Raw genomic sequence first — 24,011 nt, forward strand, 5'->3', positions numbered from 1 at the left:
ATTTTTAATTGGAAACTGTGTTTTTTGAAGTGAGTGATTCTGTGCTTAAAGTGGTTGCTGTTCTTGCATGAAGATGTTAGTTTTGATTTCCCAGTCCCATGTAAAAGCCAAACACAGTGTCTCTACTTGGAAATAAGAGGAGACAGGAAAATATTAAAAGCCTCATAGATCAGCTAGCCTAGTATATACAGAAGAGGGGAAAGAAGAACCCTATCCCAAACAAGGTAAAAATCTGCAACAAATGTTATTCTACTCTGGCATCCCAACTCACTATGGAATGCACCCACACCAACATCCACACCGACACCCACCTACGCACCCACCCCAATATATATGTATATGTATATGTATATGTATATATATGTATATATATATGAGAGAGAGAGAGAGAGAGAGAGAGAGAGAGAGAGAGAGAGAGAGATTACTAATGATTTTGAGGAACTGTTGAAAGGTTGATAAAGAAAATCATGAATCATTAATTCAGTCAAGTTATGCATCAGTAACTTCATCGATTCAGTACTCTTCCAAAAGTAATGATCTAATTGTAACCTGAAGCTAAAGAAACCTGAGCCAGAGAAACTGAATGGGAAAAGCCACTTTCTTGAATACGAAATGGTTTTTACATTGATTTATTTAATTTTGCATACAAAGAATATTCACAAAATTAAAATAATCATTTTCATGACTAAATAGGTGGATGATTCAGCACTGAAGAACACTGGCTGGTCTTTCAGATAACCTGAATTTTCCCGATCTCTTCATATATAAGAAGAAACAGTATAGTACATTTTTATTATATTAACACTTCTATGAAAATTAGAATTCTCACAAAAAAATGCATACAAGAGTTTATATTCACTATTACACCCAAACATTCAACCATAGCCTTAAATATAAAAGTTGTAAATGAGCATAGTTAGGCATTTGAAATTCAGCATATGATTAAGGATGGAGGAGTTTTGCTTTCTATATAAATATACTACAATAGTTCATTTCCTTTTAAGCAATTGAAATGCAATTTGACTTTTTTTTTATTATCTGCAAAACTTTGATCTAGCATTCTAGAGCACACATGTCTTTCATTATTAACCATTTAGAACTTAACCTAACTTATAGTTTTCCTTCTTCAATTCTTTCAGTAGCTTCCTTCTCTTCCAGGCTTTCTAGAGTTTTCTAGTTTCATGTTTAAACTTAGACCCCTCACTGTGCAATCTCCTGGATCCTTCTTACCCTACGTGTGTCTCTTCTGATCATTTTAGTCTTCCTTTCTTTCCTCACTTGCTTCAGTCCTTGTTTGCTTAGCTATTTCTTTTGGTTGAGCATGTCCTTTGCCTATGCCCTATTTAATAGCTTCTTTCTGCTCATTTCCCATTTACATGTTGCTACTTCTATACCTTCTCTTTGCTTACCTGTACTGCTCTAGCACATACCACCATACTGTATCTACTTGAATTCCACCTAGATTTCATGGCATATTTTCCCCTTTTCTGGGAAAGTATGTTCACCATCATCCTAACAGATGTTGTTGTTGTTGTTATTTGCCTCTATCTGTGTGGTATATAATGTATGTAAACATTATGTTCTCTAATACACGTAAAAAAAGAAACTATGCTAATGTATAATGCAGGAAGCTCAGGATGCATAAACCTTAGACAAAGAACTCAGACAACTAAGAATTGCTGAGAGTGGAGAAATAGTCTTCCTCAGGGAAGAGGACACTAAGTGGGCATCCAATACCAAAAGATCAGGTCTGAAGACATATACATATAAATGACACTATACAGACTAAACAGATTGCATTTGTATGTATTTAGGAATACACACACACGCACACACACACACATACACACTTATGTAACAATAATTAAAGAAAAAGAGGTCAGGAATTTGAAAGAAATCAAGGGGGAAGGAGATTCAAGGAAGGCTTTGGAGGAAGAAAATGGAATGTACAAATAATAATTATAAATTCAAACATTGAAAAATATGTTTTAAAAATGTATCTATAAAAGTTAAGCCATTGTCATCCTCCCTCATCATCCCTGTCTACTGAAATTGCTTTTAGTCTATAAATATCCTAGCTAAGTATCTTTTCATGTCCAAATGATCCCTGTCGCTATGCTTAGCTTCTTTGTTCTTAACTTCAATCATTTTTCAGTCTTTACATTACTAGTTTCTCAGAATAATTTTCAAAAAGTGCAAAGCATAGAGATGTGCTCTAAAGACTGAATCAGGATAATGACCATGAGTGTGAGGCAGCCTGGGCCACTATTATCAAATGAATACTAGGGTAGCCTAGTTGTTCTAGAGTGCGTTCTGGTCGCTCTGTCCCTCCATTAACATCCGAGGCTCCACTACAGAATGGCACGATTAGGTAGGTTATTTTCTTATTTTAATATCGCCCCATGTTCCCCTACATTTTTGTTTCCCTGATAGTCATGAAAAAAGATCTCAGGACTTTCCATTTTCTAACATTGAGGTCATTTGATTTCCCTCAGGCATCTTGGTAGAAAGGATTTTGCCATTAAGTTGTTTGTTGAGGATTCACTTGAAGTGTAAGAAAGGGCAATTACCTTTTGAACTCTGTTTTTGAGTAAACAAAGCTGAGTGGAACAGTGGGAGCAGAAGGAATATTCTCAAGAGCATATTAGCATAAAGCAATTAGGCAATGGTAATGAGAGTTGGTCTTTGCTGTTATGGCAACAACTGCCAGTGACCACTGAATCAACCTCACTTAGGAATCTGTCAGCATACCTTGCATTGCTCTGCTTGGGAATTCTCTGCCCCAGCTGCCCTTATCCCTTAAGAACAAATGTCTAGTTCAACATAGGCATTTAACACACCATTTGTTGACAAGTAACTTTGCATCCCTTTCACTTAAAATATGAAATATTTACCTGAGTCATTCCTGCTTGGTCACCTCCTAATTTGATCTCACCAGTTTGCCTCTTGCTGAGTTAAGTGGAGACTTTATTTCTGTAAGATACATTGTTCTAAAAGCTCACATTTGCTCTCCTTTCTGCAACTTACAGGCCAAGGTGTTTCTTCTTGTGTTATGGTAAAGTCTATAGAGAAAGAATATGGCTGGTTCATGACCAAGATGACAATAAACTCTCTAATGTGGTCTTATACCTTTGATGCTTTCCAGTGTCGTTTCATGAGTCTTTTCACACACCACATGTCACTACAGCATGACAATGTGTTGGCACATTGCCCAGGATGCCCCAAGCCAGAAGATACTAATGGCAATACATAGGCATTCCAACTCAAAGGCAGTATGAGTCTGATAGAAATAGGAGAAAGAAGAACATGTGTCCCAATTGGTAATGTCTTTTCAATGGGTCATGCTTGAGCATGAGAAAAATAAGCACAATCAAGAGTTTCAGTTTCTCTGGAGTATGGAACAATCAGTCCCTGTAAAGTTAAGCCCATAAAGGAAGTCTGTTGGTTTATTTTGATATTTCTGTCTTTGAATGCAAACAGGCTGAGAGTTGAAGTACTTTAGTTGACAAGTGAAGCTATATGGAACCAAAATAAGTAATGCAAATTTAGAGAGCAAATATCTGATGAAAAGAATAAAACGTAGTATTCCTATAGAGAAAATAATAATTGTAAAGGAAAGTTTGAATTGGTGCCAAAAGTTCAATTAATGCAGTAAGTTGAGGCAGGATAATAACGTATATATTTAAAGTCAGTCTGGTCTCTACAGCAAATTCAAAGCTAGCCTGGCCTATTAAAAAAAAAAGTGTCTCAAAAGCTCTACGCCATACCTATTGTGTTGCATATCTTGAAAAAATAAGTATATCCTGAATAATTTTTATGACAATTGAAAATTTTCTCAGATAAAAAATAAAAGAGAGGTAATTATGTTCCATGAAAGCTGTTTTGTATCTCATTATACTCAGTGACATGTAGCTCTCATTTTTTAGTGGCAACTACAATACATTTTCTGATCATCTTTGATCTGTCATATTGAGTATACAATTTAAAGGTGATTTTTCTTTATATATATATGTCAGATAGAAATAGGAGAAAGAAGAACATGTGTCCATATATATATATATTCTAATCCAATGAACTAAATGGAATGCTTTATGTTTTTCAGCACTTAATTTTAGATATATGAACTGGAATTTCATCACCCTTTCAATATTTCTGATATTCCAATCCTGGAAGAGGAAAATATTAAATATTAATGTTGCCGTGTTATGCAATTGTGTGTGTCGGTTGATGGTACAAACCCCCCAAATGAAGTATATTGGATGATCCATCTTTTTAGTAAATCCCTTGTCTCATAACCATTACTATGAACATTCTAAACAAGCATATATTCAAGAAGAATCTGGGAAAAGGTAGCAGGAACACTTAGCGAGAAAAGAGGCAGCAGTCTTTGTTTTCCACTTCCTCCTAAGACCTTTGATGCTGGTGAGAATGAAGGAACACTCCATTACTGGTCACTAATTGTGTGCGGAAATTACATATATATGTGTTCATGTTATTGCATGTCCATCATTAAATCCTGCATCAATATTTATCAACATTTAAGCTTTAAAAATCTTATGCCCTATGTCATGATTTAATAAATACAAATAATAAGAAAGTGACCCACATCAGCTACATAATTTAACCTTCCATATTTTTTTCAAAATAAATTACACTAAATCTAAAGGAGTTTTAGAAAGATTTCCAAAGTTCACAAGTTAGTGTATCATTTTGAAACAGTAATAAGCAAAATATTCTGAAATGTTAGCTCCTTTACATCCAAACACCAACATTCATTTTATTTACTTAAGAATTTGCCATTCTAAATTCAAATGTCAACTGTAAAGATGACTCCTTAAAAGTTCTCTAGAAAATTGCCAAAATCATTAAGTTCAAAAATGTTTTGGGAAGCAATTTGGTAATATGTTATTTCCTTCTGCTACTACACTGGGTCTATGCTTTGATCATTTCTCAAAAGCGTAGACACTGACAAGTGTTTGTCCAATGCATACAGACTTCTGTATTCTTAGTCCCAGAATTCACTCTGGTCAACCTTTCATCGATGAGCTGTGAAATTCTTAATAGTAAAATCATTGCACACATTCATGACTGTCTTAGTAGGAAGCCTAGGCTAATGGTTGCCTTAAGCAGCCTGAACCTTAGTACTTAGATACAAAAATAAAATGCTTATGTCAGCTGTTAAAACAAGATACTACGAGCTTCCCAGGAACACATTACTCTTGCAAGGCACATCTAATTATGCTTCCCTTACAGTTTACTATTTCTTACTCAAGTTATCATCTTAAGTTTTTTTCTTTCCCAATCGTAAAGAGTAATATATCTAATAAAAGTGCATAGATTCCTTCTCTTCCTTGAAATACAGTAAAGCCCTGTAAACATGTCTCCTAAACCTAACCTACACACTATAGTCTAATAATAAATCCAGTGATTTTCCTAGTATGCTATACAACTATTATGATCAAACAGAGCACATATTAATTTAATTAGATGGTATTAAATGTATTTGTCTTAGACACATGCAGGAGGATCCTGATGAGTTTAGAGTCAGTCTGGTCTATATACTGAATTCCAGTCATCTAAATTTACACATTTAGAAACTGTCAAAACCCCCTCCCACAATTCAAATGTATATTTTAGGTATGTATTTTGAACAAAGATGTTGTCAGTGGCATTATTTATCGCAGCCAATTTCAACATCAAGTTAATGAAGGTTTTATAAACTTCTGTTTACTCATTAGAATTGTTATTTATCCTTCATATGCCTATTCGTGGCCTGAGCGTTGCCTGTAAGTTTCAGGATTTTATAGTGAGTACTTGTTTTTACGATGTGTGTATGAATACTTCTCAAAACTACAATGAAAAAAAAAAACAGCAAAGATTCTACATTGCACCAGCTAGTGTCGATTTTTCTCATAATGTATTTGGTATGTAAATGCAAACATATGCAATATCTACTACATTCTGTGTGTGTTTGGGTGCACATGAAATTCTGTGTAACTGGGTTAATGCACATGGAAAATTTTTCTTATCACCCTTCATATGATAGCATATTTTCAAATCACAGGTAACATCCTAAAAATAGAATTCTCTTGCGTGACTTTATGTTGTATCATATTGCATTATAGTTGTCCATCGAGGAAGCTCTGTCTTGATGTGGTATAATTGCTAGAGAAGGGATTTGTGGGTAGAAGAAACAATACATATGTAATGTTATGGTATGTTGCTGTTCACAAGTGGTATGTCATATTGTTCTCCAATCAGGAAGATGTGAGGGACACTATTTGTACAAAGCATAATATTAAAGCTTATCTGATAAAAATCATTCTGTCACAGAATAGTTTCTACTTCTGCTTCACTGGCTAAAAGTACTTTGCATATCTCTGTGTTCACAAACCTCTTATTTTTCTTTCTTTTTTAATTTTCTTTTGTTGATAATTTCTTTCTTCGTTTTCATCTTATGTTTCATCCTATCTTTTGCACAATATTCATCAACCTTACATTTTGAGTTTTTGTTTTCTTTTGTTTTTTTTTAGATTTCATTTTTCAAATAGATATTTGCTATATAATTAACTCATTTTGATCTAGATGTAAACATCTTTCTCTTTGTTTGTCTTAAAGTTTTATTTTGCCAAAGATATTTTTGTTCTTAGCAAAAATATTCTTTTGATAACCATATTTTAAAAAAACAAAACAACATTTCCTAGTGTTAGCTTCAGTGTGTGTATGTTTGTGTATGTGTGTGTGTGTGTATCTGTATGTGTATAAAACAGTATTTTCAACTTGTTTTATGCTCTCAAATTTTTAAATTTTTACAGTTGGTCCATGTAACTTCTATTATTTTGAGGGTCAATTGCAGAATATAATAACAAAAGCTGAAATTTGGCCTCTTAGGAAGCAGTTCCAGTTTTGTCACCTATTAAACACCCAATTTCACAGTCTATGTAACTTAAGCCATTGAGAACAACACAAATCTGTATTTGCTAAGATATTTTTCTTGTATTGTTACAAGGTAATGAATTGTAGTGTTTAAAATGCCATGATAGTAGGTCAGTTTGGCAGAAAATTAAAGTTGTTTTTTTTTTTGTTTCAAAAGTCATAGATAGATAGATGATAGATAGATAGATAGATAGATAGATAGATAGATAGATAGATAGTAGATAGATAGATAGATATAGAGAGATAGGGATAGAGATAGATAGAGATAGAGATAGAGATAGAGATAGAGAGAGAGAGAGAGAGAGAGAGAGAGAGAGAGAGAGAGAGAGAGAGAGAATCTCAATGGTGATTTGGTAAAAACAAAAAACAAGACTGAGAAGTTTGCCTGTTAAATATACATGGACTTCTCATAGTATTTTAGGTTGCTGTATAACTTTTCCTAGCACATATAAATAAGTATTTGTTCATTCCAAAACATACCAATGACAGATTTAAAAACAAATAAAGATTGTTTGGCTTAATTCTACAATGGTGAACTAATGAGATCATGTGGATACTTGTAGGAGGATAGGAGACTGTAAGACAACTCTACCACCCAAATGTGAGTTATAACTTACAGAAGCTACTACCAAGAGCTCTCTCCCTCACGATTTATAGGCAGCTCCACTGAAGATTTTCCTCTTTCCCAGAAAGTGTTTCCTGATCATATAATCTTGGGAGAGGGGACAGAACTTCTTCCATGTGAAGAACCTCCCTTTGCTCTTCATGTGCAAAAGTATTAATGTGTAGGACGTAATAATAACTTGAATCACAAATATGAGAGTCAGCATGTCCTCATGCCTACGACATTCCTCTGTAGTTAGCATACTAATCACATTGAGATTTAGATATTAGTTGGTAATTAAATCAACGACTAGTGTCTTGACAAAGATGACAAGGTTATTAAGAAACAGGACAGGAATAGGATGTGAACTCAGAGACAGTAATGATGTTACTATTTCTTTTAATAATTACATTTGTAGAGAAGAAAATCCATAATAGCTAGATAAAGAACAAAGTGCAGTGGGATAGGTTTCATACTATCATCTTACATGACATGAAGAAATTCTAGGAGGTATTTGAATACCTGAGTAAATCCTAGGAACGTCGGTGGGGCTATTCTGTTCTTTTGGGTGTTTATTTGTTTGTTTGTTTTTGTTTGCTTGTTTTGTTTGCTTTTTTGTTTTATTAATCATTTTATTTACTTATATTTCAAATGTTGTCTTCTGAGTCTTCCCTCCACAAACCCTCCACCCTATCCCCCCATTTGCCTCTAAGAGGGTGTTGTCCCACCAACCCACCCACTCTTTCCTCACCCCTCTAGAATCCCCCTTCACTGGGGCAACAAGCCTTCACCGGACCAAGAGTCTCCCTCCCACTGATGTCAGATAAGGCAGTCTTTTACTACATATGTAACAGGAGCCATGGACCCACTCACCTATACTCTTTGATTGATGGCTTAGTTCCTGGAAGCTCTGAGGTGTCTGGGTTAGTTGATATTGTTGTTCTTCCTATGGGACTGCAGTCCCCTTCAGCTCCTTCAGCCCTTCCCCTTATTCTTTCATTGGAGTCCCAGTGCTTAGTTCAATGGTTGGATGTGAGTATCTGCATCTGCCTTAGTTGCTAGAAGAACCTCTCAGAGGATAGCTGCACCAAGTCCCTGTCTGCAAGGACTTCTTGGCATCAGGAACAGTGTTGGGGTTTGGTGTCTGTGGCTGATAAGGATCACAATGTGGGGTAATCTTTAGGTGGCTTTTCCTTCAGTCTCTTCTTCATTTTTTTTAAATTTTTTTGTCCCTGCATTTCCTTTAGACAATAAAAAATCTGGGTTGAAGATTTTGAGATAGGTGGGTGGCCCAATCCCTCCTCTGGGGACCATGTCTATCTACTGGCGGTGGTCTCTTCAGGTTCTATCTCCCCACTGTTGGGTATTTCATCTAATGTCATCTCCATTGGGTCCTGGGAGCCTCTCACTTCCCTGGCATCTGGGACTTTCCAGAGGTTCCCCACCCACTCATTCCCCACCCCAACCCACACTGCTACATATTTCTGCACATTCTCCTAGCCCTCTGCCCAATAATACAGACTTATGTCAAAATACATACATATTCAGTCTAATTGATAACTCATTATCTTCATAAACAGCTACAATGAGCCAAATCATGTTATTAACTTGACTAAGAATTGATATGTGTCCTGTTCTAAAACTGAGGGAAGTAAAGCATTTTGCAATGGCAGTTAAATCTGCAGTGGTGATTTTTTTCAAGATGAATTTGCTTATAAAGAGTTACCATTACTTACCAATACTAGACATATTTGCTAATCCATCATTACACAGACAGCAGCTATAATATGAGCATTCAGAGAAATGAGCATTTTTATTTATTCCTCAGTATATGGAGCATAAAGGCACTGTGTGTATACAAAAATACCCATGATACACATGTCAAATTTGTGATTACAAACCCCATTACCACCAATAGGCAAGACATTGTGCTTCTGATTTTCCATCTTGAAAATCCTAATATAGTGACAAATTATAACCTAGAGTATTTTGACACGATTTTTATTTATACACTTTGGTTTGGAGGTTGAATGGTTTTCCAGCTAGTTTACTATGAAGTATTAATGCTTTCTCACATTATGTTGATGGAAGAGTATAAAAATACTTGATTAGCTTTAAAACTATTGAATGCATGGTTGCTTTGCCAATGTTGCTGAGGCCTGAAGGATGCTGAGCAATGCTTTTTCTTGATTTTCAGGACCAGTGGTTTTGGCGAGTAAGAAACAACAGGGTGATGGATGGATACCCCATGCAAATTACATACTTCTGGCGGGGCCTTCCTCCCAGTATTGATGCAGTTTATGAAAACAGTGATGGAAATTTTGTCTTCTTTAAAGGTAAGTATATTTTCTCAGGCTGATTCTGTTGTATATTTGTCATTTTATTCAAGACCCTATAAAGTACAGGGAAGTCAAATACTACTAACATATGTAAAATAAAATAAGTATAATGTTTAATTTTGTAATTTATGCCTTCATTTCCTAAGTGTAAGTTAAACTTTGGTTACATTCTGTTCTATAGAAAGTTTAGATTCAGATTAGATACAACACCAAAGAAAAGCAAGGGAAGAATAAGACCAGTACATGCTTTCCATTTCAGCTAATCAGGATGCTGAGTAGAGGCAGGAGAATGGCTAGAACCTACTAGTTTGAGACTTTTATAGTCTGGGAATCATAGCAAGACTTATATAAGAAAGAAAAGAAGGAAGAAAAAAGATGAAGGAAGAAAGGAACAGTGGGATGGAGAAAGGTAATAGAAAGAAGGAAAGAAAGTAAGGAATAGAGGGAGGAAAAAGAAAGAAGGAAAGAAGGAAGGAGAGGAGGCAGAAAGGAACAGTGCAATGGAGGAAGGTAATAAAAGTAGGAAAGAAAGCAAAGAAGAGAAGGAGAAAAAAGAAGGAAGGAAGGAAGGAGAGGAGGGAGAAGGGTGTGAGGGAGGGAAAGAGGAAGGAAAGAAAACAGTGGAAAAGAAATAAATAACGATTTCTCACCCATTAGTTTGATAGTTTCTCTATTATTTGGAGTTGTTTACTCCTGTTTGTGGTGAAATTTGTCTTTAAGCCATTTAAGCTTTGAAGTTTTATTGTGTTTATCAACTTATGTAAATAACTTCTAACAAACTAAGAAATTAATCATAAGTTTGAGAGAAGGTTGTAATTATGAAGGTCATCCAATGATCAGCATTAAGATATTGACCTAATTATTAATTATTAATCAGAGATGTGTTTGTCTTACAAGTGTTTTCCAGTATTTGACATGTAAAGGAGGTTGCATTGCAAAGTAAACTGCTGCTCTTTCCTTTAAACATAAAAACAGATAACTTTAAATGAAGTTAGGAAGCACAGAGATAAGGCAGACTGTGGTTGAGAATTGAAGGTAATCTGAGGATTCATTTGAACTGAAGTTGAGACCTAAAACATGGAAAAATATCATTTATGTGTGAACCATGGGTCTTTGAAGTCTGAAACTAATTAGACAGAGGATACAGTTTGAGAGAAAGAGATTCTTTTTTTTTTAATTTTTTTATTGGATGTTTTATTTGCATTTCATATGTTGTCTCCTTACCCCATCCCCCACCCACCCAGAAACCCCCAATCCCCTCACCCCTCCTCCTTCTTCTCTGTGGATATAACCTCTATCTACCCCTCCAACTTCCACCTCCCCACCCTCAAAATTCCCACCCCCTGGGGCGTCCAGCCTTCATGAGGTCAAGGTTCTCTTCTTCCACCTATGCCCAGCAGGGCTCTCCACTCTTACATATTCAGCTAAAGCCCTGGATCCCTCCCTAAGTGCTCCCAGGCTGGTGGTTTAGACCCTGGGAGCTGTGGTTGGTTGATATTGTTGCTCTCCTCATGGTGCCACAAATCCTTTCAGCTCCTTCAGTCTTCACTCTAACTCCTCCATTGAGAACCTCATGGTCAGTTCAATGGCTAATTGTGAGCATCTGCCTCTGAATATGTCAGACTCTTGAAGACCTCTGAGGAGACATCCATATCAAGCTCTTATCAGCATGCACTTCCTGACTTCCACATCAGCATCTACCTTTGGTGACTGCACATGGGATAGATACTCAGGTGGAGAGGTCTTCAGACGGCCCCTCCTTCAGTTTCTGTCCCTTTACTTTGTCTCCATATTTGCTCCCTTGAGTATTTTGTTGCTTCTTCTAAGAAGGACCAAAGAACCCTCACTTGATCTTCCTTCTTCATGAGCTTCATGTGGCCTGTGAGTTGCATCTTGGGCATTTCAAGGTTCTGGGCTAATATCCAATAATCAGTGAGTGAATACCATGTGTGTTCTTTTGTGATTGGCTTACCTCACTCAGGATGATGATTTCTAGTTCCATCCATTTACCTTGGAACCTCTCGAATTCATTGTTTTTAGTAGCTGAGTAATACTCAATTGTGTAAATATACCACATTTTTTTAATCCATTCCTCAGTTGAAGGACATCTGGGTTCTTTCCAGCTCCTGGGTATTATAAATAAGGCTGCTATGAACATAGTTGAGCTTATGTCCTTGTTATATGTTCCAGCATCTTCTGGGTATATGCCTAGGAGTGGTATAGCTGGATCCTCAGGTAATGCTATGTTCAATTTTCTGAGGAACCGCCACACTGATTTCCAAAGTGGTTGCACCATCTTGCAGTCCCACCAACAATGGAGGAGTGTTCCTCTTTCTCCACACCCTCACCAGCATCTACTATCACCTGAGTTTTTAATCTTAGCCATTCTGACTGGTGTGAGATGGAATCTCAGGGTTGTTTTGATTTGCATTTCCCTGACGACTAAGGATGCTGAGCATTTCTTTAGGTGCTTCTCGGCCATTCGAGTTTCTTCCGTTGAAAATTCTTTGTTAAGCTCTATACCCCATTTTTTAATAGGGTAATTTGGTTGTCTGGAGTCTAATTTCTTGAGTTCTTTGTATATATTGGATATTAGCCCTCTATCAGATGAAGGATTGGTAAAGATCTTTTCCCAATTTGTTGGTTGTCGTTTTGTCCTATTGACAGTGTCCTTTGCCTTACAGGAAATTTGCAATTTTATGAAGTCCCATTTGTCAATTCTTTTTTTTTTTTTTTTTTTTTTGGTTTTTCGAGACAGGGTTTCTCTGTATAGCCCTGGCTGTCCTGGAACTCACTCTGTAGACCAGGCTGGCCTCGAACTCAGAAATCCACCTGCCTCTGCCTCCCAAGTGCTGGGATTAAAGGCATGCGCCACCACCACCCGGCCCATTTGTCAATTCTTGATCTTAGAACATATGCCATTGGAGTTCTGTTGAGAAACAAAAACAATAAAAATTCTCAGGATTGAATCAGACTTTCTTGTAAGGATGAATGTCTTGAAAACAAGTTAATGGCAATATGTTTTTTTTTCTTATGTAAAATGAGTGTGTGTTTCAGATTCCTTTCTTTTATGGATTATCTATTGTTGAAAATAGAAACAATAATATGTCAACTCTACTGCCACAGAGCTTCTGTGAATATGCTGTCCTTTATAAACTGCTATTTACTGCAGGAACTGAGCAACATTTCTTATCTCAGTTGAGTTATCTGGGATTATGATCCATACTAAAGCTGAGCTCTGGATAACATGGACTACTAAATTGTTACCACATATGAAGAACTTGGCACTTGAATGCCAGATATTACTGCTGGGTATATGATTATTATTGATATTATTGCCTTCTTGCTATTTTATAGTTAGTATAACTGGAATATACATATATTATACCACTGTGAACAAAGTAGGAAAACTATTGTTACCAGGCAAATTTCTGTTCCTAATTGGGTTCAAGTCTTGTTAATAAAATGACTTAGAAAGAGACTAAGAAGGAAGCTTAAGCACATTTTATTAGACATTTAGAGAAAAGCAAAGCAATGGAGGTCAGCAAGCAGTCATGTGTCAGAGAAATGGCAACAGTGTAGAATGTTTGGGGTAGTTTTATACAAAATGAGTAAGAAATCCCATAGTGTTTGTGAAAGCACACCCAATAGAAAGGAAAAATTTTTTAAAGGGAAAGGGATACATTTCTGTGTAACTCAGAAAAACAGGGAATTTAGCAAAGCAGATAGGCACAGTTCTGTCTTAAATCTCTATAAGGGCCTCTGTCGGGAGGGGTTCCTACAACACAATACCTGATAGCTCTCCCTCCAGGTTTTTCCTCTTCCAAGCCTAAGGAGTAGCAGAGTTGATAGTGTTCATTTAGTGTCATCATAGTTGAGGCTGAAAGCTTCAGTGGCCTGGGAGACTACTCTAACAGCACCTGAGAGTTGACTATTGGAAGCCAAGTACCCAGAGAGAAATTATTTCCTCTTGCCCTTTTCTTTGTCATTGTCTGCCAAACAAGTAATTATTCTCAGGATCAATGTATAAATTATGACTAGTGTAATGAAATCATTTGAAAAGGTACCACTAAGATAACCTTAGGCAGAGGATGTGCTCTATCTAAACAGCCTAAAGGGAAACTTAGGTCATAAAGTCCAGTGTGAGAGCCCTTTGCTACTCCAGTCTGTTTCATGATGCATTTCCTTCATTTTCACAAGGATGGGCTCATCTCTTTTCTCTAGCTTTAGGAAGACTTGTACATCCTGCTAACTCTCAGAATATACTTCCAGCCACTGTATTTAAGTATACTTTTTGAATGACATGTACTTGCAATGAATTTTAAATTATTTAAAAATCTTAAAACTTTCTAATGTAAATTTCACCAGGGTGGATTTTGTTTATATTTTCTGATCACCCCTGTGTTTTCACTTCACGACACAGTACAGGTTGAATAGTCACTAGACATTTTCATAAAATAATACCTTTAAGTGCTAATTAAATATCAGTAGGAATTCAAGGAAGAGTGGCAATCACAGAGACTGGCAGTACCTTCTGCTTCCAGCCACATATTTATGCTCAAGATGTTAGACAGTAATTCCTTGGTGAGAATGGGTAGGAGGGCTAATTACACAAAAATAATCACAGTCCTGGTCCTGTCAAACAAATATTCAAGGTAAGACCTGAAGTACTCAACTCATTACAATGAAATCAATCTGAAACAAAATTAATAAATAGTTACAGGTCCAAAAATATGGAACATAAAATATCGTGTGAAATGTAGAAGACACAATATTCACATACTGTTTATCGTATTCTTGAAGACTATATCTAGTACAAAGGGCAAGAATTACTAATAAAAAGCATCTGCAAAGGAAAAACACAAACTAAGTAACAAAAAAAAGCAAACAAACAAAACCCTTTTCACATACTAGTTTTTGCCTATGTAGGAATAAGATGAAGTCAACCAAAATGTTTCTCAAATCCATGAGTGAATATAGTATGATTGCATGATTTGTAGAAATAGCAATTGTTTTTATAGGTCTTGAAGAATTAGGAGGAGACTGAGACTCCTTAATATTTGTAAACTAACAACCTAGCCTGAATTTACTTTCTTGTGAATATAGGAAAAGGCAGGAAAAGCCTCAGTAAAAGAAAGGGACTTAGGCAAACTCTCAGTATCTCACAACCAATTCCCATAGTGCATTATAAAGAGAGTCAGACAACTGCTTGTCATATAATCAGTTTCAGAGCAAGAAGGAACAGCAACCTAAATGAGAAGGAAGCCTACCTACCTGTTTTCAGGAGGGAAATGCTTCCTTTCTTATCCTTAACAGTAAGTACACCTTACTAGATTAGGGATTTACTGCAATATGATCCAAGAGGCTCTAGTATGCAAATATCTTTGCAAATACATTTAACATCAAAGGCAGGCAATGCTTACTTTGAAAAAAAATAAGAGTTCTCTGGGAATTTCTAATACTAAATTAGCAAATATAAATAAATTTAAAAGCTACAACATTATTTAAGAGAGTAAATATTTCTGGATTCAACTTCAAAAAATATGCACCTCTTATACTCTTATATGTTACAAAACTTCACTCAACTAAAGAAATCTTCAATATATTTTGTTTGTGAGTGAAGCACTCTTTATTATTGCAATGTGAAATCTAATATTTAATGTAGAATGATTGCTGGTCCACTCAAACTTTTGCATATCTTGTAATGGTTGAGCTAACTCTAAAATCTGTACAGAAATGATTCAATATGCAAAAACCATCTTTGAGATCATCATGTCAATTTGAGTCTTATTTTAAAATTAATGTTGAAGACAGTAAGACATTGGCATGAAGATAGAAAATTAGATACTAGTGAAACAGAGCATCTAGTTCAGAAATGGACTCAAATACATATCTAGAGGTTTTCTGAGGGAATTTATTTGATGTACAGAAAGTTTTCAATAGGGGAAAACGAAGGACCTTCCACCAAAGCTTGCCTAAACCACTGTCGATCTATGCACAAAAGAGATAAACTCAGACAAGTACCTTGTACTGTATCTTAAAATGAATTCACACTGGCCTCATGCTCCTTCTGAAAGCAGTTGAGTTTTCTGAATATTCTAGGGAAATATTAGAGACATCTGTGAATTTGGTTTAGGAATTAGAAGGACAAACCTCATAATCCACAAACAATTTTATTTTCTTCTTAAAGATACATAAATATGGAAGAGAGACGAGGATTTAGTAGTATGTCCCCATAATACACAAGGAATTCTGAAAACTCTATTTTAGAAACCTCAATTAAAATGAATAGACTGCAGATAATAATTCCACCAGGATTAATATATGGGTGACACATGAGAGTTGGGGGAAGTGGGAAGGAATACAGGGAAGACTGTGGAAATCTTCAAGTACAAAATTGTCCATTATTTTAGTCATTGGATATTTTGACAGGTACAATTATATGTACAAATCAAATATGAAAACTTTACACATTGTACATAAATACATTATTTACTATGCTATGAAATTTATACCAAACAAAGCTGTAATGTATAGGAGAAACTTACCAATTTATGTATTCTGCAAAATGAAACTTCTGAGAAATGGGTATTAGAATTAATTCATTTATTCCTCCATAGTATGTTAAATATAAAAACCTACATAATACATGTCTCATTATAATTCAGGCCTGGATGAGGATGGATAATGATAATAAAGTGTGGCCCCTCACAGCATAGTTTCCACTTTCCTGGCAACTGTCTGTATTGGCTTAAGTTCTCCTATTAGAATATTTAGTAGAATGAGGAAGTAAGTCTTGATGAAGAGAGAACCATTGACTGATGTTATAATAAAAACAATGTATAATATTAATTTAATGTTATATCCTACTCTCTTGAAATGATTTTTAATGCATTCTCTAATAAGAATCTGTACAGGTAATAGATATGAAACATGTCAGCAAAAACACTTTTGCATAATCTCACTATGTTATATTTCATTCTTATTGCTGTTCTATTTTTACTGATTTCTCAAGCATTAGTTTTGATTATTTTTAATGTTTTGCTATTGTTATATGTTCCTCAAAAAAGCCCTTGAGAATTTGTGACATGAAGAAAGTCAGGAGTTGACAAACATTTTAAAGATTATTTTAAAATCCACTACATGTTTAGATATACAGTTCTTTCCAAAATAGAGGAGGAAGAGGAGGAGGAGGAGGAGGAGGAGGAGGAGGAGGAGGAGGAGGAGAAATCATTCTAAGGGGTGGAGAGATGAGTTCTGGGAAATTAGTTTCTAGTGCCCAAGTCAGATAGCTCACAATCACCTCATCTCTTAGTCAGTAACTCCTGTGGTATTAACATTCATAGAACCACACACATTCATAGACTTAACTAAAAATAATTAAAAGAAGTAATTACATAATGTCTGCTTTAACTTTCTGAGATTCTCTGCAGTGCAACTCTATACATGTGAATGTGAACTGTGTATGAGTGTAGATGTGACACAGATCACTAACAGCATCTATTTGCTATATGTACAATGAGTAGATTACACTCATGCTGATAATGTCTAGCTCAACTTTCTCCCCTTATTCCTTTACCATACATGTTGCAATTAACACTGAGTGCTTCTCCTTTATTGGAGTTCATAAGGTGGCTACGTTAGTATGAAAGAACAAGAAATCGAATATTCCATTAAGTATGTAATCCATTTGCCTGTCAGAGTGAAAAGCAGGGAAATCTACTTCACACATGATTGTAGAAAACTGTCTCATATTCCTTTGAGACAGCTGATATAATAAAATCACATTTGGGAACATAATGATGGCAGATGTTTACATTAAATTATAAGGCATGTTGAGTGACTGTTTATGAGATAATAATATCAGAAATAATCTGTGAAGAAAATAGAACTGATAAAATTTCCCTCATGAAAAATCTAAACTTTAAAATGAAGAACAAGCCACTGTTGAATCAAGCATTTTTAAATTTGTCTCAAATTCTTATTTTGCTATCACTTAGTAACTTTAGACAATATTTCTTAGCATGTATGACAATTTTATTTCAAGAAGAAGAAACAAATCACAGAATAGCAACCAAAATACGTATCTGAAGACAGAAAGAAGCTCATAAATTTGAGAAGTATGAAATACCAAATAAGAAGCAAATAAGAAAAATCCTAATCTTCTAAAAATAGACCATAACAGACAATGACCAAAAGTTGCTTATTTCAGAATGATTCTGCTCTTTGCATTTTAATTAATTTCAAATGAACCAGCAGTTATTTGCTCACAAATAATTTATTTATGCCACTCACAAATCATTGCTTCTGGAAGTTTTAGAAGGTCTAACAAATTTAAGATCAAAGTAACTTGTGTCTTTGACAGGGCAATGGTTAAAAGAAATCTACTCTAAGTACTTCAGAGCAATCACCAATTATTTGTCTGTGAGTGATAATGAAAAATAAGGATTACAATAGACATTTGGGATTATTACTATAAGGAAAGAATAAATACAGAGCACGGGAATTATGTTACTTTAATTATAAATAGTAATTAAATTCTAACTTTTCAAAATTTTGTCAAGAAAATTTCATTTTAATAGAAGAGTATAATAAGAATATATATCAATGACTATCTAACTTTAACCTAAAATGCTAATTTGTTTGAATTAAAGTAATTTATAAATTAATTAGTTATATTAATAAAATTTAATGACACATGCTATACTAATGTTTTAATTCTCTTTGTTTTATTGGCTTTACTGAGGGGCATTTAATTCAACAATAAAATTTAATAGTTGGTAACTAAAACTTTCCATGGAGTCCCTGAGGGAAGAGTTGGAGAATGGACTGAAGGAGCTGAGGGAGTTTGCAGCCCTTGGGGGGATCAACAGTGTCTGTCAACTGGCCAGACCCCACCCCCCGACCAAAAGCACCTGGGGACTAGATCACCAACCAAAGAGTACACATGGAGGGACCCATGGTTCTGGTCACGTATGTGGCAGAGGATGGCCTTGTTGCATATCAGTGAGAAGAATGGCCCTTGATCCTGTCGGGTTTGATGCCCCAGTGTAAGGCAATGCCAGGACGAGAAGGTAGGAGTGGGTGTGCTGGGGGGGGGGAATTAGAGCCGCTGTGGTGGAGTCTCAGTGGGTTTCCACACTTCGGCTGGTCCCACATGCAGGAGGAACACCTATGGTTCCAGTGGCCTGGAGGCTTTGGCAGCAGCAGGCCCCAATGACACGAGGAAGACCTTGGTTCCAGAAAGGTTTATTGTCATGGTGGATGGTGGATGGATCTAGGCATACCCCGGTAAAACTCAGGGCAGTCCTAAGTTATATAGGGAGGGAGAAAGGGGGAGGATCTGGGGAGGATCTGGAGAGGATCTGGGGAGGCATGCTTAATTTGCTCCGCCCTCTGGCCTTCATTAGTTTGTAAATCCCTAGGCACTGAGGCCTATAGTCTGGCCTATGTGACTGAGCAATGTAATTCTATGGAGACTGGACTGCTTTTCAAGACCCTGGTTTCTTGGGGCCTGCTGGAACTCCTGTGGGTTCTCACACAGAGTCTCAGGGTTCTAGGCAACTGCTCAGCCATGACCCAGGATACCCTTATGCAGTCCCACATGGGTGGGTGATGGGTGGAGGAGCACCCTCATAGAGACAGGGGGAGGGGGGATGGGATAGGAGGTTTCCAGAGGATAGACCTGGAAAGGAGATAATATTTGAAATGTAAATAAAGAAAATATCCAATAAAAGAAAGAACAATTCCCATTAAAATCGTGTATTTAAACTTGTAAGTATTCAGAAATCTTTAATTTTAAAATTAATTTTGTTTTCATTTTTAATTCATTCTGACATCTTCTAGCATATATATTCTTTATATGTCTGAAAAATTTTCATTTTCAAAAACATTCAGGACATTCTTTTATTTACACTTCTTAGGAGTGACAGATACTGGGTTAGGCAGTCCTAAGGTTTGTCAGAAAGGCTGTTAAATTTCTCAAAGGAAAATGTTTATCTGATAAGAGATTTTCTTTTGAAGGGGATATGAGCTTCACACTCCAGTGACTACAACATCAGCATAGAGTTCAAAATTCTTTACTTAATTGATAATACTGTAGAATCTACAAAAGCAAATTTTTCAAAGATGTTTAATGACTTTATGAATTTAGGTCATTATGAACTTCTGACATATAGATGAGAGAAATGAAATATGACATATAAATGAGAGAAATGAAATGATGTCCTAAATAATAAGGGAAAATATAGATATGTTGATTTAATGTTGATATTAAACACATATATGCTAACAGGATATATGTGTGTGTGTGTGTGTGTGTGTGTGTGTGTGTGTGTGTGTAAAAAGAGAGAGAGAGAGAGAAAGAGAGAGAGAGAGAGAGAGAGAGAGAGACCTATAAATATATAGAGTAAGTGGTAGACATCACTCATATGATGGTTTGTATATGCTTGGCCTAGAGAATGGCAGTATTGGAAGGTATAGACTTGTTTGTGTGTCACTGTGGGCGTGGGCTTTAACATCCTCATCTTAGCTGCATGGATAAGTCTTCTAGTAGCCTTCAGATGAAGATGTAGAACTCTAATTTTTTCCTGTAGCATGCCTGTCTGGACACTGCTATATTCCATGTTGATGATAAAGGGTTGAACCTCTCTGAACCTGTAAACCAGCCCCAATTAAATACTGTCCTTATAAGAGTTGCCTTGGTCATGGTGTCTGTAAAATACCATGGGTGCTGTAAAAACCCTTACTAAGACACTGTATATCCATTTAAAATTTGATTATTTCCACAGTTCTAATTGAGAAGTTTCAGTGTACAATAAGTACACTGAATAAGTTCAGTGTATCAAATTTCTCAGAGCTTGTGTTTGGTAGACTTCTTGCTCTCCACTTCTACCTAACCTAAAAGCTGTTACATATTCCATACACCAAGCCTATAACAATCTAACCAAAAAAAAATGTCTTTTTGACAATATTTTGACCCCTTGAGGGTTTCTTAATGAATACATACATACATACATACATACATACACACGTACATACTTACATACATATACAGAAATTCAGCCAATAAATAATATGTACTGAGTTTTGCACAAATGTGCAATATTTTGTTTATTTTTATTTATTTTAACTAATTTATTAATTAATCAATTAATTTACGTCGCATCCTGGTAGCATTTTTCATCCTTCTTTTCTCCATCCACTCCGCCTCCCTTTCTATTCCAAAAAGGAGAGGTTTCCCGTGATTGTCAACCAGCCTAGGCATATAAAGTTGCAGTAAGACTAGGTACATCTTCTTCTATTCACACTAGACTAGGCAGCTGACTTAGGGGAAAGTGATCCACAGGTGGGCAGCAGAGTCAGAAATATCCCCTGTTAGGAGTTCTCCCTGAAGACCAAGCTGCACAACAGTTACCTATCTAAAGTAACTGGCCTTAAGTCAGTTATAAAAATGTTCTCTGGTTGGCAGTTCAGATTCTGTGATTCCCTAGTTGATTCTTTATGTTTGCATGTGGTGTTCTTGACCATTCTGGCTCTTATAATCCTTCCTCCTCTTCTTCCACAGGATTACCCAATCTTCACCTAATGTTTAGCTATGAGTCTGTGTACCTGTTTCCCGTAGTGTTGGGTGAAACTTCCATATGAAGTTTAATATTTTTTTAACTATGTATAAAGAATTGTATTGTAATTTGGGCGATATTGTGTTGAATTTGTTTTAAAAATAGAATCTCACCAATTAACGTTAGCTCTCTTAGAACTCACTAGGTAGAAAAACTGTCCACAGACTCACATAAATCCACCTGTCTCTGTCTCCTGGGTCCTGCAGTTAACATATGACTATGTTTGCGCTTTAGGCTTTGTGTTATGAAAATCAGACACTCCTCAATTTGTGTTTTTATCCCTTCTGTTCTTAGCTTTTCTTCTAGGAACCCATGATCATTTTTTTTAATTATCTTCTTTTAAAATGTGTTTTAAAGTAAAATAGAATTATATCATTCCCTATCCCTTTAGTTACTCCAGTTCATGCCAGCTTCATTCCCTCTAACTGGTTCCATGTTCCTCACTACTCTCAAGTTGATGATTGTTTTCCATGAATATATGTAGTCTGAAACCTCCATAAGAGTGAGAAATGTGTGTGTTGCCTTCTTCAGCAAACCTGCATCCCCTATTTCAGTAACCATCACAGGCAGTAAACAAACAGATCATGACTGCATGAGATTGATTACTCCCACCAAATTTCCTGTGGCTTCTAATTTCTAATGGCTTCTCACCTATTATTTCTGGTTATCCTTTTTATTTACTGTACCTCTCTGCTTTATCCTGACTTTTTTGATACTGTATCTGCCTCCTCTAATACAGTGTCAATAAAATCAATTTTTTCACTGCCAGCAGAACATGTCAGTGTCATTTGAGATACAGTAAAATCCTTTATTCTGCATCGCAAACAAAATGTATCTTCAAGAATCAGGCATGTTGATGATAACCTAAGCAAAAGGCTCTCTTTTATATAAAAAATAAAGTGAGTTGAATGTAAATCACTCAAACAGAAACTAAAGAATAGAACAGGTCACCTCATTTTTGTCATGTGACAGTCCTAACTAATTTAGAAGCAGAAGGAATTATGTGGCTTTCCTTAATAAACACACTGAAATGTAAGCACTGATACTTATGAAATTGATATTCCCTTGAATTTTGGACTACAATACCAAGAGGCAAGGTCATGGTTTCTCATAATATTTTTGATCTATAACATTCCATCCTATAAACCAACAGCAAATGCTGCTAAGGGTTTTGATTTGTTTTTCTTTATTATGTTCAAGAACATTTAAGCGTATTTAAAATTATATTGTTCAAAAAGAGAAAGTTGTAGTCATGGTTGTCTGTATAAAGTCTTGTTCACTAAACACAGAAGACCAATTATTCCTTTATAGAGATGGAAAATATTAAAACAATAGTAAAGCAATTACATCATATAGCTTTTAAGAAACATTATTCTGAGCTATCTCCCTAGCCTCCAAATTTCACAGGTATGATGACCTAATTTTTAATTCTCAGAATCTATGCAATGCTTTATATTATACACAGAGACCTCTACTCCAAATGTTCTAATAATGAGATGGTAGAAGAGATCAGGAAAACCATGAAAGCTTGCAGGCCAGCTAGCTGAGCACACACAAAGGCAAACAAGAGACTATGTCTCAATCAAGGCAAAAGGTGGAGACTAATATCTGATGTTACTTCATGACCTGGCCAGAAAAGCAATTGCATGTAGACCCAGCAATCACACATTTGAGCAATCATGCCCAAATGCATGCACAAGCATCATATGTACATACAAATATACACATCACAAGTGTAGACTGAATAAAAAATAGAAAAAAGTTAATAGAATAATAAGAACTTCAATTAAAAACATCAAGTTTTGTTTTCTTGTAAGTTATTCTCTCTTGAGACATACAAGCAGTATATAAATAGAAAACTTCTGAATGCTTCATTCTAAGTGTATTTGCCCACTGTGAACGTGGGTAAAGTGTGAAGAAATCATCGTGAAAATACTAAAAGTTAAAACCTGCTAGTGTACATATTGTAAAGTATAGAATTCACCTGCTGTATAGCCACAGTTGAGCTGACCTGGGGAAAGGCTTATTCTTCGTAGCTCACATGGGAGCATTGCAGCCACAGGTTCTTTCCTAATTAGACATGAGATGAAAGGGAAGGTGTGGAAAGTCCGAGCCATAGGTCAGTAGAGTGGGCCTTTAAAAGCTCTCTTCTATAGTTTTAAGATTTCTCCTTTTAATAGTGAAAGAGATGAGGGCCTAAAGTAGACCAAGTGCTGTGAAACAGTGTTTTTGGATTTTCTTTTTTCTTATTTTGTCAAAAATGTGATCTGAACATTAGGTGAGGCACTTACTTTAAAGTTTCCTGATTTAAAGAGAACATGGAAAAATGTGTATCATATGATGGCATTACCCAACACATAGATAAACATAACATTTACATGGCTTTCCAACAAAATGCTCAGCTGTGTCTGTTGGCTCAGATGGGCTATTCATTATAAGATTAATTTTCTAGCTTTGCTGACAAGATTTAAAGTTGATAAGTTCCATACTATTTACATAGTCTCTGTTTTT

At 35.7% G+C, this 24,011-nt stretch overlaps 1 protein-coding gene across 1 annotated transcript in view; it reads left to right on the forward strand.

Moving 5' to 3' along the window:
• The window catches only part of Mmp16 (matrix metallopeptidase 16), a 240,129-nt gene that overhangs the window by 203,163 nt on the left and 12,955 nt on the right, over nucleotides 1-24,011 (forward strand). The window contains exon 7 of the mRNA XM_028780814.1: nucleotides 9,738-9,876. Coding sequence (XP_028636647.1) covers nucleotides 9,738-9,876 — 139 coding nt within the window. The remainder of the gene's footprint in view (nucleotides 1-9,737; nucleotides 9,877-24,011) is intronic.

The sequence above is a fragment of the Grammomys surdaster genome, unplaced genomic scaffold (assembly GCF_004785775.1).
Source record: "Grammomys surdaster isolate TR1022 unplaced genomic scaffold, NIH_TR_1.0 97, whole genome shotgun sequence".
Lineage (NCBI taxonomy): Eukaryota > Metazoa > Chordata > Mammalia > Rodentia > Muridae > Grammomys > Grammomys surdaster.